Source organism: Symphalangus syndactylus, chromosome 13 (genome assembly GCF_028878055.3).
Source record: "Symphalangus syndactylus isolate Jambi chromosome 13, NHGRI_mSymSyn1-v2.1_pri, whole genome shotgun sequence".
Lineage (NCBI taxonomy): Eukaryota > Metazoa > Chordata > Mammalia > Primates > Hylobatidae > Symphalangus > Symphalangus syndactylus.
Window position 1 is genome coordinate 106949897 of NC_072435.2, and position 14389 is coordinate 106964285.

The window sequence follows — 14389 nt, forward strand, 5'->3', positions numbered from 1 at the left end:
TTCTGGGTGTCTTGCTTCTTTGTTCTGGGGCTAGGAGTACAAACTGGAGGTCAGATCTGGCCCTCAGAGATGTTTTACAAAATGGTATTTTTTAAAACTAGTTTTTAAGGCACAATGGCTCACACCTATAATCCCAGTGCTTTGGGAGGATTGTCTGAGCCCAGGAATTTGAGGCTGCAGTGAGCTATGATTGCCACTGCACTCCAGCATAGACAACAGAGAGAGACCCTGTCTCTAAAAAAAAAAAAAAAAAATTTAAGCCTGGTTTCTAAATTGCCAACATTGACTGGGCATGGTGGCTCAGGCCTGTAATCCCAGCACTTCAGGAGGCCAAGGTGGGAGGATCAGTTGAGGCCAGGAGTTTGAGACCATCCTGAGCAACACAGTGAGACCCTCCTCTCTAAAAAAAAAAAATGGCCAACATTTAATGGGCATGTCCCATTAAAAAGCATGATTATGAGCTTCTCTAGGAAATAGTCAAGATCTTGGCCACACTGGGCCCACATTCCAATGTGACAACAGCCAGATGAGGGCTGGCTGCCTTTAGATGGGGCACATGCCCATGATTTGCTTCAGCCCTCAACTGTGCAAACTGCCTGGGCCTTGTGGGCATCTGGGTTGGCAAGTGTGCCTTGTGGACCAGCCTGCAGCAGGGTGGAAACTGCTCAGACTCCAGGGCCTGGTATGAGGAGTCAAAATTGCACTCTACCCCTAAACCAGCAAGTGAACCAGCTTGCAAGCTGTGCCCACCTCTGTACAGTGTGTAAGTGGTTAGTGCCCGCAGCCCCAATGGGAAAATGCCAAGAGGGGCTTCCTGTTGACCAACATAGCATCACACCTTTCCTAGTTGTATAACTGGGGCCTCAGTTTCCTCACCTGCAAAATGGGGGTATCACAGCAGCCAACTCAGAAGGTCATTGTGAAGAATATACATGCATATGCATAAAACTGCATGGCAGTTAAGAACTCGATAACTAAATACAAAAATTAACCAAGCATGGTGGTGGGCACCTGTAGTCCCAGCTACTCGGGAGGCTGAGGCATGAGAATTGCTTAAACCCATGAGGCAGAGGCTGTAGCGAGCCATTGCGCCACTGCATTCCAGCCTGGGTGGGCAGACTGACACTTTTTTTTTTTTTTTTTTGAGATGGAGTCTCGCTTTGTCGCCCAGGCTGGAGTGCAGTGGCGAGATCTCGGCTCACTGCAAGCTCTGCCTCCCGGGTTCACGCCATTCTCCTGCCTCAGCCTCCCGAGTAGCTGGGACTACAGGTGCCCGCCACCACCGCTGGCTAATTTTTTGTATTTTGTTTAGTAGAGATGGGGTTTCACTGTGTTAGCCAGGGTGGTCTCGATCTCCTGATCTCGTGATCCACCCACCTCGGCCTCCCAAAGTGCTGGGATTACAGGTGTGAGCCATCACACCCGGCCAAGTGAGACTATTAAAAAAAAAATGCCAGGCGCAGTGGCTCACATCTGTAATCCCAGCACTTTGGGAGGCCGAGGCAGGTGGATCATGAGGTCAGGAGTTCGAGAACAGCCTGACCAACATGATGAAACCCCATCTCTACTAAAAATACAAAAATTAGCTGGGCACAGTGGTGCACCTATAATCCCAGCTACTCAGGAGGCTGAGACAGGAGAATCGCTTGAACCCAGGAGGTGGAGGTTGCAGTGAGCCAAGATCGTGCCACTGCACTCTAGCCTGGGTGACAGAGCAAGACTCCATCTCAAAGGAAAAAAAGAAAAAAAACTCGGTAACTATTAGTTATTGTTATTGTAAGTAGGGGTAGGTTCTTCCAGCCTATGATAGTGAGTCTCTGTGCATCAGGCTGCAGGAGGGGTTTTTTTTGTGACCTATAATGTCAGGAGAGTCCCTGAAGTGGCACTAAACATTACTCACCCATGAGCCCAGCCATGTGACTGTCCCAAGACAGCCCTTTTCCCTTTGTCTGGAAATCTTCCAATTGCCCCAGTTTTTCCGTATATCCTTGCAGGGAGAGTTAAACAATTATCCCTGTCTCGGTTAGGATAACTAATTGCTCCAAGCCCAGCAGGACGGCCCACTGGGATGCCTGGGCACCCCATCATGGAGTGGTGGGGGTGGGAGGTGGCAGGTCAGGGCCCAGGCCCCCATCAGCCCTGGAGCTCCTGAGCCAGCCCATTGCATGTGACATTTCAGGTGGCTAGATGGCCTATCCTTAGAGCTGGGGAGGAAGATGGGAGTCAAGAGCCAGATGGCCTGGTTTCAACTCTGGCTCCACCTCTTAGAGCTGTGTGACCTTGGGCAAATGCCTAAACTACACGGTGCCTCAGTTTCCCAGCCAAAGTGGAGATGGTAGTAATGGCATCTTGCTCACAGGTGGTTGTAAAGATTCAAATTAAACAGAACCAAAGAATACCCTTTCAGATCCTCAGTTCATTCACAGCTCTTGAGAAGGTTGGAAGTCAGAAACCCCCAGGGTGTGCCCCCTGTGGGACCAGGCTGGCAGGAGTGGAGTCTGGCACCGCTCAAGCCACCTGAGAACCCGAGGGAGCAGGTGCCTGTGGGCTTCAGGGACTGAAGCATGTTCTGGGTCATCAGCTTTGGTGTTAACAGGGTGTTTTCCACCACTGCCCTGGAGTGAAACAGGCAGCAACAGCGCAGCAAAATGTTGAATTCTGCACTGGGGGCTGCGGGAAAGTGGAGGGGCTGGAGAGCAATGAGAAGGCCAGGACAGCCCCCAGGAGGAGGCGGGTTTGGATTGGAGCACAGAGGAGCGTGGAGAGCCCAGCTGGGGGCCATTGGGCAACTGTTCATCAGCTACTAAGTATTTATTGAGTACCTACTGTCTGCTCAGTGCTATAAGCATTTATTGAGTACCTATTGTGTGCTCAGAGCTTGGATAGAGGAAACACAGGAGGCCATGAAGGTACAAGTAGTGGGGTCCAGGAAGGTTTCCTGGAGGACGGGGCATCCCAACTGATGCCTGAAAGATGACAAGAGTTAGAATGGAGAAGTAGGGGAGGAGTGCAGAAGGAACCATAGGCAAGAGGTGGAACTGGGATAAGAACCTGGGAGGAAGAAGCTCAAAAGAGGCTGCAAGTTGAGGTAGGGCAGTGGGGAGGAAGAGGGATGGGGCCAAATTGTGAAGCACCTTGGGGCATGGCAGGAAATATGCCTTTCTCCTGAGGGCACTGGGGAGGCATGGAAGGTATGAGGCAGGGGGTTGCTGTGATCAGTCTAGCACTTTGAGGAGGTTAGGAGGTCCCATCTGCCTGGGTAGAAGGCAGACCAGAGCACTGAGGGCAGGCCCTGCGCCTCAGGCCTCCGTGCCCTCCTCCCTCCTAGTTTAGCTCCTCCCACTGAGCAGGCAGCCCCACATCCCATCACCTCCTAGAAAATGCACAAAACCAAGCCCTCCCTAGCTGACTGGCCCTTGGTGTTGTCATTCTGAAGCCCTACCTCCCCACAGCCAAGGCTCCGAGTTGTGCCGCTATGGAAACCAGGCTACCTTCGCAGGTACCGGGACACTGAATGCACTCCCAATCCCAAGAGCAGGGGGCCTGGGGCAGGGAACGTCACCCAGATAGGCCAGCCAGGTGACCTTAACAATGGTGACTCCTCACTCCAGGTCTGTTTCCCTACCTGCACACAATGAGAGGGAGAAACAGTTAAGCTCTTTGCTGATCTGTGACCTTCTCCAGCCCCCTAGGGTATAGCTGTGAAAGTACAGTCTTTGAACTTAGCCTGGCCTGGGTTTGAATCTCCACTATCAGGTAATTCTAGAGCCCTTCCATGAAACTTAGTTTCCTTAACTGGAAAATGGATTTGATCATCATAGCATCACTTTTACTAGTTGTCTATTACTGCATAAAAAACTATGCCAAGATTGAGTGGCTTAAAACAATAAGCATTTATCTCTCATAATGTCCATGAGTTGGGAATTTGGGGATTGTATAACTGGATGATTCTGGCTGGTAGGTCTTTCAGGAGGTTACAGTTAAGCCATCACCCAGGGCTGCAGTCATCTGAAGGCTGTTCTGAGACTAAAGGATCTGCTTCCAAGATGGCGCACTTCTATGGCCCACAAGTTGGTGCCGGCTGTGGGCTTCAGTTCTCCAGGTAGGCCTCTCCACAGGGCTGCTTGAGCATCCTCACAAATGGTGGCTGACTTCCCCCAGAGTAGTCACAGTGGAGGATGTAGTGTCTTCTGTGACCTCGATTTGGAAGCCCCATTGTTGCATCCAGTGTAATCTATTGGCCACATGGGCCCACCATAACTCAGTGTGGGAAAGAACCACACCAGGATGTGAATACCAGGAAACAGGGTCACCTGGGGCCCATCTTAGAGGCTGCCACCATACTACCTTATCATTTCTTCAGCTGTGGCCCTAGTATCCCTTGTACCCTGCTCAAAATGCAGTTTCCTGGGCCCTGCCCAAACCTACTGAGCCAGGGCCCAGCAATCTGCATTTTTAAGAAGCACTCCAGGTGATTTGGACACAAACTAAATGTTAAGCCCCACTGACTGTCATAGGTCTCAGAGGGACTTGTCATCCAATTGGTTTTCTTTGGCCCCCTGGGTGTGCCAGCCCCTAGGATGGACAGTGGCAAACAGAAGAGAATGACAGAATAGGAGCACAGAACAGATACTCACTGGGTGTCTTACAGTCTAGAACTGTTGGGTTGAAAGAAATTATAACCCACTTAACTATGCGAATATTTGTTGGGAGGATCCAGGGGAGATCTTGGAAAACCCAAAAACAGGATGTTCAGCCAGGCTTCAATAGGTGTTGCACAGGCTATTTTGATCTTAGTTCTCTCTAAAGCCTGGCTGTTTCTCTCCCTGCCATCATGTCCCAGAAGGGTCGCTCAGCCATCAACTCTTAAGTTTAGCACTTACGGATACCGAACTTAGTTCCCAGGACCCTGATTGGCTCAGCTTGTGTCTGACCAACTCTCATCCGATCAGCTATAGTCAAGGAGGGAAGAATCAGGGGAGCTGAGAGAGGGATGGAGGCAAAGATTGGCTTCTCTGTGCCAGGCCCCAGGGAGGGACAGAGGGGAGGCCCCTTTCTCAAGGAGCTGCAGCCTAGAGGGCCTGGGTGCCCTGCCCTGGGATTTTTCAGCATCACAACTAGAGAAGCAATGACAGCTGTGCCCCTGGACCATGAAGAGAGGGTAGCAACCGTGGCCCCGGCCCTCAGCTGCTCTCAGCCCCAGGCACAGGGGAACCACAGAGGCAGCTGGCCCCTGTGTCAGGAGCAGGAAATCCTCTTGGAAAAAACAATCTATGGGCCCGCCTTTATTTTTATTATTATTATTGTGGTAAAATATACATAATGCACATAAAGTTTGCTTTTTTTTGGTTTTTTTGAGACAGGGTCACTGTGTCACCCAGGCTGGGGTGCAGTGTTGTGATCTCAGGTCACTGCAACCTCCACCTCCCAGGCTCAAGCAATCCTCCCACCTCAGCCTCCTGAGAAGCTGGGACTACAAGTGCACACCACTATGCCTGGCTAATTTTTGTGTTTTTTGTAGAGACGGGGTTTTGCCATGGTGCCCAGGCTGGTCTCAAGCTCCTGGGCTCAAGCAATCTGCCCACCTCGGCCTCCCAAAGTGATGGGATTACAGGCATGAGCCACCAAGCCCGGCCATAACTTTGCCATCTTAACCATTTTTGAGTGTACAGTTCAGTGGTGTCAAGAACATTTATAACAATGAAGCCATCATCACCCTCCATCTCCAGAACTCTTTTCATCTTGCAAAACTAAACTCTGTCCTCATTAATCACTAACTCCCCATTTTGCCTCCCCTGAGCCCCTGCCACCCACTTTTCTACTTTTTGTCTCTGAATTTGGCTACTTTTAGTATTAGGTCGGTGCAAAATCAATTGTGGCTTTTGTCATTAATAGCAAAACTGCAATTACTTTTGCATCAAAATAATACCTCCTATAAGTGGAATTATGTAGTATTTGTTGTTTGGTGACTGGCTTATTTCATTTAGCTTAATGTCTTCAGAGTTCATCCATGTTGTAGCATGTATCAATTTCCTTCCCTTAAGGCTGAAAAATATTCCATTGCCTGGATAGACCACAGTTTGTTTATCCACTCATCCACTGATGGACACTTGGGATGGACACATGAGTAATGCTGCTGTGAACATGGGTATGCAAATGTCTCTTCAAGACCCTGCTTTTGCCGGGTGTGGTGGCTTACGTCTGTAATCTCAGCACTTTGGAAGGCCAAAGTAGGAGGATTGCTTGGGCCCAGGAGTGCAAGACCAGCCTGGCCAACACAGCAAGACCCCCATCTCTAAGATTAAAAAGTTAATCAGGTGTGCTGGCGTGCACCTGTGGTTCCACCTACTTGGAAGGGTGAAGTGAGACGATCGCTTGGACCAGGGTGGTTGAGGCTGCAGTGAGCTTGAATGGTGTCACCACTGCACTCCAGCCTGGGCAACAGGACAAGACACTGTCTCTAAAAAAAAAAAACAGCTGGGCTTAGTGGCTCACGCCTGTAATCCCAGCAGCACTTTGGGAGGCCAAGGCAGGCGGACCACCTGAGGTCAGGAGTTCAAGACCAGCCTGGCCAACATGGTGAAACCCCATCTCTACTAAAAACACAAAAATTAGCCGGGCATGGTGGCGGGTGCCTGTAATCCCAGCTACTCGGGAGGCTGAGGCAGGAGAATTGCTTGAACTCGGGAGGCAGAGGTTGCAGTGAGCTGTGATTGTGCCACTGCACTCCAGCCCAGGTGACAGAGAGAAACTCCATCTCAAAAAAAACAAAAAACTCTGCTTTCAATTCTTTCGGATATATACCAAGCAGTGAATTACTGCATCATATGGTAATTCTATTTGTAACTATTTGAGGAATCACCACACTTTTTTCCACAGTGGCTGCATCATTTTACATTCCCACCAACAGTGCACAAGGGTTGTGCAATTTCTCTACATTCTGGCCAACACTTATTTTCTGTGTTGACTGTAGCCATCCTAATTTGACTTGTATTTTGCTACTGATTACTGATGGTGAGCATCTTTTCATGTACTTGTTGCTTATTGGCCATTTATATATTTTCTTTAGAGAAATATCTACTCAAGTCTTTTGTTTTTTCTTTTTTTTTTTTTTTTTTTTTGGAGACAGAGTCTCGTTCTACCCCCAGGCTGAAGTGCAATGGCACCATCTCGGCTCACTGCAACCTCTCCATCCCAGGTTCAAGCAATTCTCATGTCTCAGTCTTCTGAGTAGCTGGGATTACAGCTGCCTGCCACCATGTCCAGCTAATTTTGTAGAGACAGGGTTTCACCATATTGGCCAGGCTGGTCTCAAACTCCTGACCTCAGGTGATCCTCCCATCTCGGCCTCCCAAAGTGCTGGGATTACAGGCATGAGCCACTGCACCCGGACTATTTGTTTTGTTTTGTTTTTTGAGACGGAATCTTGCTCCGTCACCCAGGCTGGAGTGCAGTGGTGCCATCTTGGCTCACTGCAACCTCCACCTCCTGGATTCCAGTGATTCTTCTGCCTCAGCCTCCTGAGTAGCTGGGACTACAGGGACCCGCCACCACACCTGGCTAATCTTTGTATTTTTAGTGGAGACAGGGTTTTACCATGTTGGCCTGGCTGGTCTCAAACCCCTGGCCTCAGGTGATCTGCCTGCCTCAGCCTCCCAAAGTGCTGGGGTTACAGGCATGAACAACCTCGCCTGGCCTTTTGCCCAATTTTAAATCAGGTTTTTTGTTGTTGTTGAGTTTTAGGAGTTCTGTCTATAGTCTGCCTATCAGATTGGAAATGACTTGCAAATATTTTGCCCACCTTTTAAAAAAGTCTTCATCAGAAAAGTGCAAAACCTACAGCTAGGCTTAGACAACTTATTATTTTACCATCTTGGAAGAGTTTCGTGTTGAATGCTGAGATTTTAGAAGTTGGGACAGGTAGCAGGAACTTTTTCTTTCTTTTTTTTTTTTTTTTTTTGAGACAGTTTCGCTTTTGTTGCCCAGGCTGGATAACCTCCGCCTCCCAGATTCAAGCAATTCTCCTGCCTCAGCCTCCTGAGTAGCTGGGACTGCAGGCGTGTGCCACCATGCCCGGCTAATTTTGTATTTTTAGTAGAGACGGGGTTTCTCCATGTTGGTCAGGCTGGTCTCGAACTCCCTACCTCAGATGATCTGCCACCTCAGCCTCCCAAAGTGCTGAAATTACAGACATGAGCCACTGCGCCCGGCCGCAGGAACTTTTTCATAACAAAGTTTGTGCAAGGTGAGTGAGGTGAGGTCATCCGTGGAGGGGTTAGGGGGAGCGGACAGTTGGCACCAGATCTAGCCACACAGCACATAGTAGGGACAAAGCAGCCTCACTTAGGAACATCCAAGATGCAGGGCCATAGAGGGACATGATCTTCCTTCAGTATTTGTTTACTCTTTAGGAAGGGATAAGAAGCAGTGGCCCCTTTACTGTAAGAGGGAATCCCATTCTAGCCCCAACCTGCACCCCACTGAGCCAACAACAGCCCTGCAGGTGGTTACCCAGAACCACCCTGAAGTGTGTGCCGAACTCAGTATGGGGCACTTTCTTTAGAGTGGTCAACTTTATGATTGCAAGATGGCTGCCATAGTTCCAGGCATCACAGACATTACTCCCCTTCTCCCTCCCCACAGAGAACAATGAAGAGCTCTGTTTTTTTGGGGTTTTTTTTGAGACGGAGTCTTGCTGTGTTGCCCAGGCGGCTGGAGTGCAGTGGCACGATCTCAGCTCACTGCAACCTCCACCTTCCAGGTTCAAGCGATTCTCCTGCCTCAGCCTCCCGAGTAGCTGGGACTACAGGCACACACCACCATGCCTGGGTAATTTTTTGTATTTTTTAGTAGAAACAGTGTTTCACTATGTTGGCTAGGCTGGTCTCAAACTCCTGACCTCGTGATCCGCCTGCCTTGGCCTCCCAAAGTGCTGGGATTACAGACGTGAGCCACCGCACCTGGCCAATGAAGAGCTCTTTATTGTGTGTGTGTTTTCGAAGGAAGAAGACTCTTCCAACTCACATCTCATTGGCCAAAATCAGGCCACATGGCCACTCTCTGGCAGTAAAGTTTAGCTATTCCCTAAGAGCCTATGGCAGCATAACTAACTGAATTTGACTAAGTATTTAGGGTGGATGGATGTTTGGCAATCAGCCTAACCTCTCGCTGCAGTGTCCTGCTTGAGGACCTCACCCTCCACCCCAAGTGGCTTCTCAGAATATTCCTTCTGACCACATACAGTGCCCCCTTAGACTTGTGCCCTGAACACCTCCCCTGGGTCCAGAGGAATCACTGACATATCAGCAGTTGGATGTCCAGCATTTTGCTGTTGACCCTCCCTCTTGGAGATGTTTTTCTCTCCCGCTATTTCCCCCACTCTTGGCCCCATGCTGTACGGTGGCTGCGGTCACAAATGCCACAGGCAATGCCCTGACTCAGCTTGTGTGGGGAGCCACTTCCCCAGCCTCCATCTGTCAGCTGTGGTCCCACGAGAGATGGAAAAAACTATTCAGCATGCACTAGATGCCCACAAGGGCCATGATGCCCTGATCTTCATACTTTTCATTTCTTGAACTTGAACATGAGGACTCTAGGTTGCTCACCCTAAGCCACATGTTCCTAAATGTACAGGATTTTTCCAGGCTGGCAAGGGAGACCTGTGACCCAAGCTGAGTCCACGTGAAGAGGACCTAGGGCTTAAGTCCATCATGCTAGGCCACCTTGAGCCAGCCCCTTCTGTGAACTCCCCATTAACCCAGTAGACAGACTCAATCAGTCAGAGAGCGGATACATGGCATGAGCACCACTACCAGCCACGTGCTCACAGCAGATTTTACTAATCAATCACAGACTCTTTCCCTCTGAACTTGCATTGGTGCCAGAATCCTCTTCACTCCAGCTCCCTCCACAGCCTCCACCAACTTACCAGTGAGAAGCACGCAGTTTTGACTCTTCCATCTGCCATCCTGATCAGGATTATTGTTGATGTCCCTCCCAACTCTCAGGTCTTCAGCCCAGTTAGCTTTCAAATCCTTGGCTTTTCCCTGCCTTCTCTCCCTTCTGAAAAGGAACTTTGGGCTCCATTTTCCCTCATATTCCTCCTGAAGACTCTGTCCTGTCACGGGATTTCAGAGATTTACATCCCTGCTCTTAGACTCTCCAGCTACGTGGCTTTGGCAAGTTTCATAACCTCAGTGAGCCTGTTTCCACATCTGTAAAATGGGACCAGCATCTGTCTTGAGAAGTGAGAACGTGCCTGGCAGAGCACCAGCCATGTGGGACCACACACTAGTCCCTGCCCTTGCACAGCCTGCTCTGGGCTCTGCCAGGGAAATCAATCAAGGATTTTGATGGGGAAAAAAATGACACAATCAGCCATTACTTGACAAAATTTTATTTTAGCCCTTGCATCTCCCTGCCAGGCTGCCGGACAGCTCCCCCCACACCCAACCCAGGAGGCAGCCTGATCCCACCTTGTGCTTTGGTATGGGACATCCCTCACCCCACTCTCCCAGGAGACCAGGGCCAACGTACCTTGAGAGTCTGTAAACCTATGCCAGGACTGGGGTTAACACCCCAGCCCACCAGCTGAGTCTGCCAGGACACAGGGCTCTGCGCAGCTCTGAACCCCTCCCAAGCCCCAGATCTTGTGTCACCCACACCCACACCACTCAGGACTCTGGAAGGAGGTGAGCAGGGACCGTACCAAGACCCCAGAGGTGCCTGTGGAGGACAGCAGGGCTTGCTGGGGGGAAGACAATGAAGCAGCCAAGGATCCCTCTCGAGGGGCTCCGTCTCTGGCTGTGCTTCTCCAACCCAAGCTGCCCCTCTCCCCAGGGGCAGTGACAACTGTTCCCCCAGACCAAGTCCAGAGTCACAGACCATATCCCCTCCCACCAGCAAACAGGAAACTAAAGCAGTGAAAACATCAAGCTTTGTTGCCAGAAAAAAAAAATGAACCCTAAGTATTTAAAATTCAGACGGAAGTCCCAGCCCACCGGGCCAGCCGTGAGCTGCAGAGGCCTTGATTGCAGACACACCCCACTCCATATTTCCCCAAGCCTGAGGGTCTCCAGAGACAGAAGGAAGGGGTTTCAGGCTAAGTCTGTCACCAAGAGGCAGCATTTGGGAAAATCAAGGTCAGGGTGGAGGTGTCCTCAGGGGGCCCCCGGTGTGAGGCACTGAGGACTGTAAACATGACCCAGGGTGAGGGCCAGGAGGTGTCCCAGCCCCAAGGTTCTCCCTGGATGAAAAATGGGCACTGTGGTGAGAAGAAAGGGGACCGGTGGTCAGCCCCGAAGCCAAGCAAGACCTGGTCCCCACCAAGAGTATGGGGGTGGGGGCTGAGCTCAGGAGGGGACATGTTAGAGGGGGCTGCCTGGAGCTGAAGAGGAACTCTGGAAGCCGCACTCGGTGTGTGGCTGTTTTTTCTCCACCACTAGGTCAGCACCTGGGCCTTCCTAGGCGGTGAGTCAGCTGGTGGCCTCCCCTCCCTGGGGGAACCTGCTAGAAGGTCACCTCAGGCCATGGCTACCCAGCCCAGGAAGGGAGGTCAGGCAAGCTCCCAAGGGGCCCCAGGCCCAGGGGCCAAGACTGAAGGATGCAGTCAAGGAGTGTCTGGAGAGCCCTGTGAGAGCCACCACGGAGACACAGACAGGGCCCGCGGCCAGAGAGCCACTGCCACCAGAAGCACCACCATGAGGACTGGCAGGGGACCTGGCAGAGTCCTGCCTCAGCTGGCCCAGGCCAAGAGCCCCGGGGACCAGGCCACCTCGCCCTTCCGGTCCTGCACTAACACCTGCACTTGTGTCCCCAGTCACTACCCTCCAAGCCACTGTCCTGCTCCTGGAGGCAGGCAGGCATGGAGCCAGGCCAGCTCCTCTGGCAGGTCCTGGAACAAGGCCAGGCCCAGGTGTGGCTGCCACGACCGATACTCGCTCTGTCCACCCTGAAGGCCGGGTCAGGAGCTGCACTAACTGCATTTGCTTTTCAGGCCACAGATCGTCCTCAGTCCCAGTGACCCTCTGAGCTGCAGGCCCGGCAATGCCTGTTGCCAGCACAGGCCTCTGCCGGGCAGCTCAGGCCAGCCTGGGGCCAGAGTTCTCAGGAAACCTCCCCCGCAGGCCCTGGATTCTCCTTAGTGTTGCGTGTGACGTTTCCCTTAAGGGTAGGCCTTCTGAGTCACATGGTCCTAAAGGCCCACTCAGAATCCACCACCTTCTCAGAGCCTGCATCCCCCAAAACCAGGCCATTCAGGGCCTGGAGGCTAGCCTTGCCCATGATTTCCCTCAGGACCTGCTCCCCCAGTCTCTCCAGGACCGGGCCTGTCCCAGAGGGCGTGGAGCTTGTGTCCCCCTAAAACAGGCGCCCTGGTGGCCTCAGGGCTGGACCCGGCTGCTGAGCCACTGGCCGCGCAGGGCCCGGATCTCCTGGCCATAGCACTCGTGCAGCCGGGCGAAGGGAGCTATGTCCAGGGGCCCATGGGGTGCCGAGGCCCGGCGGCGAGGCGGTGGTGGAGGGGGCTCGGGTCCAGGCCTGAAGGTGGCCTCAGTGCTCCAGACAGCGCAGCCATTCTCCTTGGGCGGGAGGGCGCTGGGCCGGCGGGGCAGGGCTGGGCCCGGGGCCGGGACAGAGGGCAGGGACGGGACTGGGGCCGGGGCAGAGGGCAGGGACGGGGGCAAGGGCAGGGACTGGGCCTGGGGCAGGGCCGTGCCATCCCCGCCGCGTACAGCCGCCAGCTGCTGCTCCAGCTCGCGCACCACCAGCCGCAGGTAGTCGAAGCTGGCACGTGACAGGGCCTTGACCCAGCCCTCCATGGCATCCTGACTCTCAGCGGCCAGCACGTAGGTGCGCGCCCGGGTCCCCGCAAAGCGCACAGCGAAGGCGAACTCTTCGGCGGCCTCCACCAGCTCCACGGTGCAGCCCTCCAGGATGATGACGCCCACGGGCTCGCGGCTGGCCGCATCCTCGAAGTAGAAGAGCATGTTCCCGCGCAGCACGAACCAGCGCCGGTGGTAGGCCGCGTGCCGTCCGCCCTTCTTGTACAGGAAGCCTGCGTTGTCCACCGGGGCGTCGCAGGTGGCGTAGAAGGCCAGGCTGCGCTCGTTCAGCTTCATGGTCGCAATTGCGGGGCCTGGAGGGGATCCCGGGGCCTGGGCCCCACAGAAGGGCTGTTATGCACAAGGCCACTGACGCTAGGTCACCCAGTACCCCAGGGGGACCTTGCAGCCACTCTACATCCCCGTTTCACAGATGAGGAAACTGACGCTCATAGGTTGGAAGCAGCCGGCCCATGCGCCCACAACTCCTAAGAAGCAGAGATAGGACTAGAACCTGGGTCTCACAGGCCTCCCCAGACAGCCTCATAACCTCCTACCCTCCTGTATCCCTGAAATAATGTTGTGAGTTCCTGCTGCATGCCAGACATTTCAGAGGAATAAACTCACTTTATCTCACAATAGACCTTAGGTCACAGGGACTGGCCTGGCTGCAGTTCAACAGATGAGGAAACAGAGGCACAGAGAGGTTAACTGCTTCCCTGGTGTCACAAAGCAGGTTGGGCAGGGCTGAAATCCAAACCCAGGCCTCATTTCAGGCGCTGCTGTTTCCATCATCCCAAGAACAAGACCAGCTGGCCTTCTGCAGTCCCTGCCAGGTCCCAGCCCTGACTTTGTGGTTCAACATTGGTTTGTTCATCCATGAAATGGATGAGCAGAACCAACTTCAGAGAGTTGTAGAGATTGACTTCATTCATGAAATGTTTATTAAGCATCTATTGTGTACCAGGCATTGCTCCAGGCCTAGGGATATAGCAATAACAAGATGGACAGGGTCGACCAGCCTGGCCAACACAGTGAAACCCCTTCTCTACTAAAAAATACAAAAAATAAACCAGGTGTGGTGGTGGGCGCCTGTAATCCCAGCTACTCAGGAGGCTGAGGCAGGAGAATCACCTGAACCCAGGAGGCGGAGGTTGCAGCGAGCCGAGATTATGCCATTGCACTCCAGCCCGGGCAATAGTGTGACACTCTGTCTCAAAAAAAAAAAAAAGATGGACAGGGTCCCTGCCCTCGTGGTGTTGAAATGCCACTGGCAGGTGAAAGGGAGCAGACAGGTAACAAACAGATAAGACGTCTGCCAGGTAGTCTCATGTTCTATGGAAAATAGTAAGACAGGGGCTGGGCACGGTGGCTCACACCTGTAATCCCAGCACTTTGGGAGGCCAAGGCCAATCCTTCTCACCTGACGTCAGGAGTTCGAGACCAGCCTGGCCAACATGGCAAAACCCCATCTCTACTAAAAATACAAAAAAACAGCCAGGTGAGGTGGTGCACGCCCATAATCCCAGCTACTTGGGAGACTGAGGCAGAAGAATCACTTGAACCCA

The 14389-nt window shown here is 52.5% G+C and overlaps 1 protein-coding gene across 3 annotated transcripts in view; it reads right to left on the bottom strand.

Annotated features, from left to right (window-relative positions):
- Positions 1-10380: 10380 nt before the first annotated feature.
- The window catches only part of PHETA1 (PH domain containing endocytic trafficking adaptor 1), a 45142-nt gene continuing 41133 nt past the window's right edge, over positions 10381-14389 (bottom strand). For all 3 annotated transcript variants that reach the window (XM_063614526.1, XM_063614525.1, XM_055238733.2), the window contains one exon: positions 10381-13154. In XM_063614526.1, the coding sequence (XP_063470596.1) occupies positions 12381-13118 (738 nt within the window). In that variant the 5' untranslated portion in view covers positions 13119-13154 and the 3' untranslated portion in view covers positions 10381-12380. The remainder of the gene's footprint in view (positions 13155-14389) is intronic.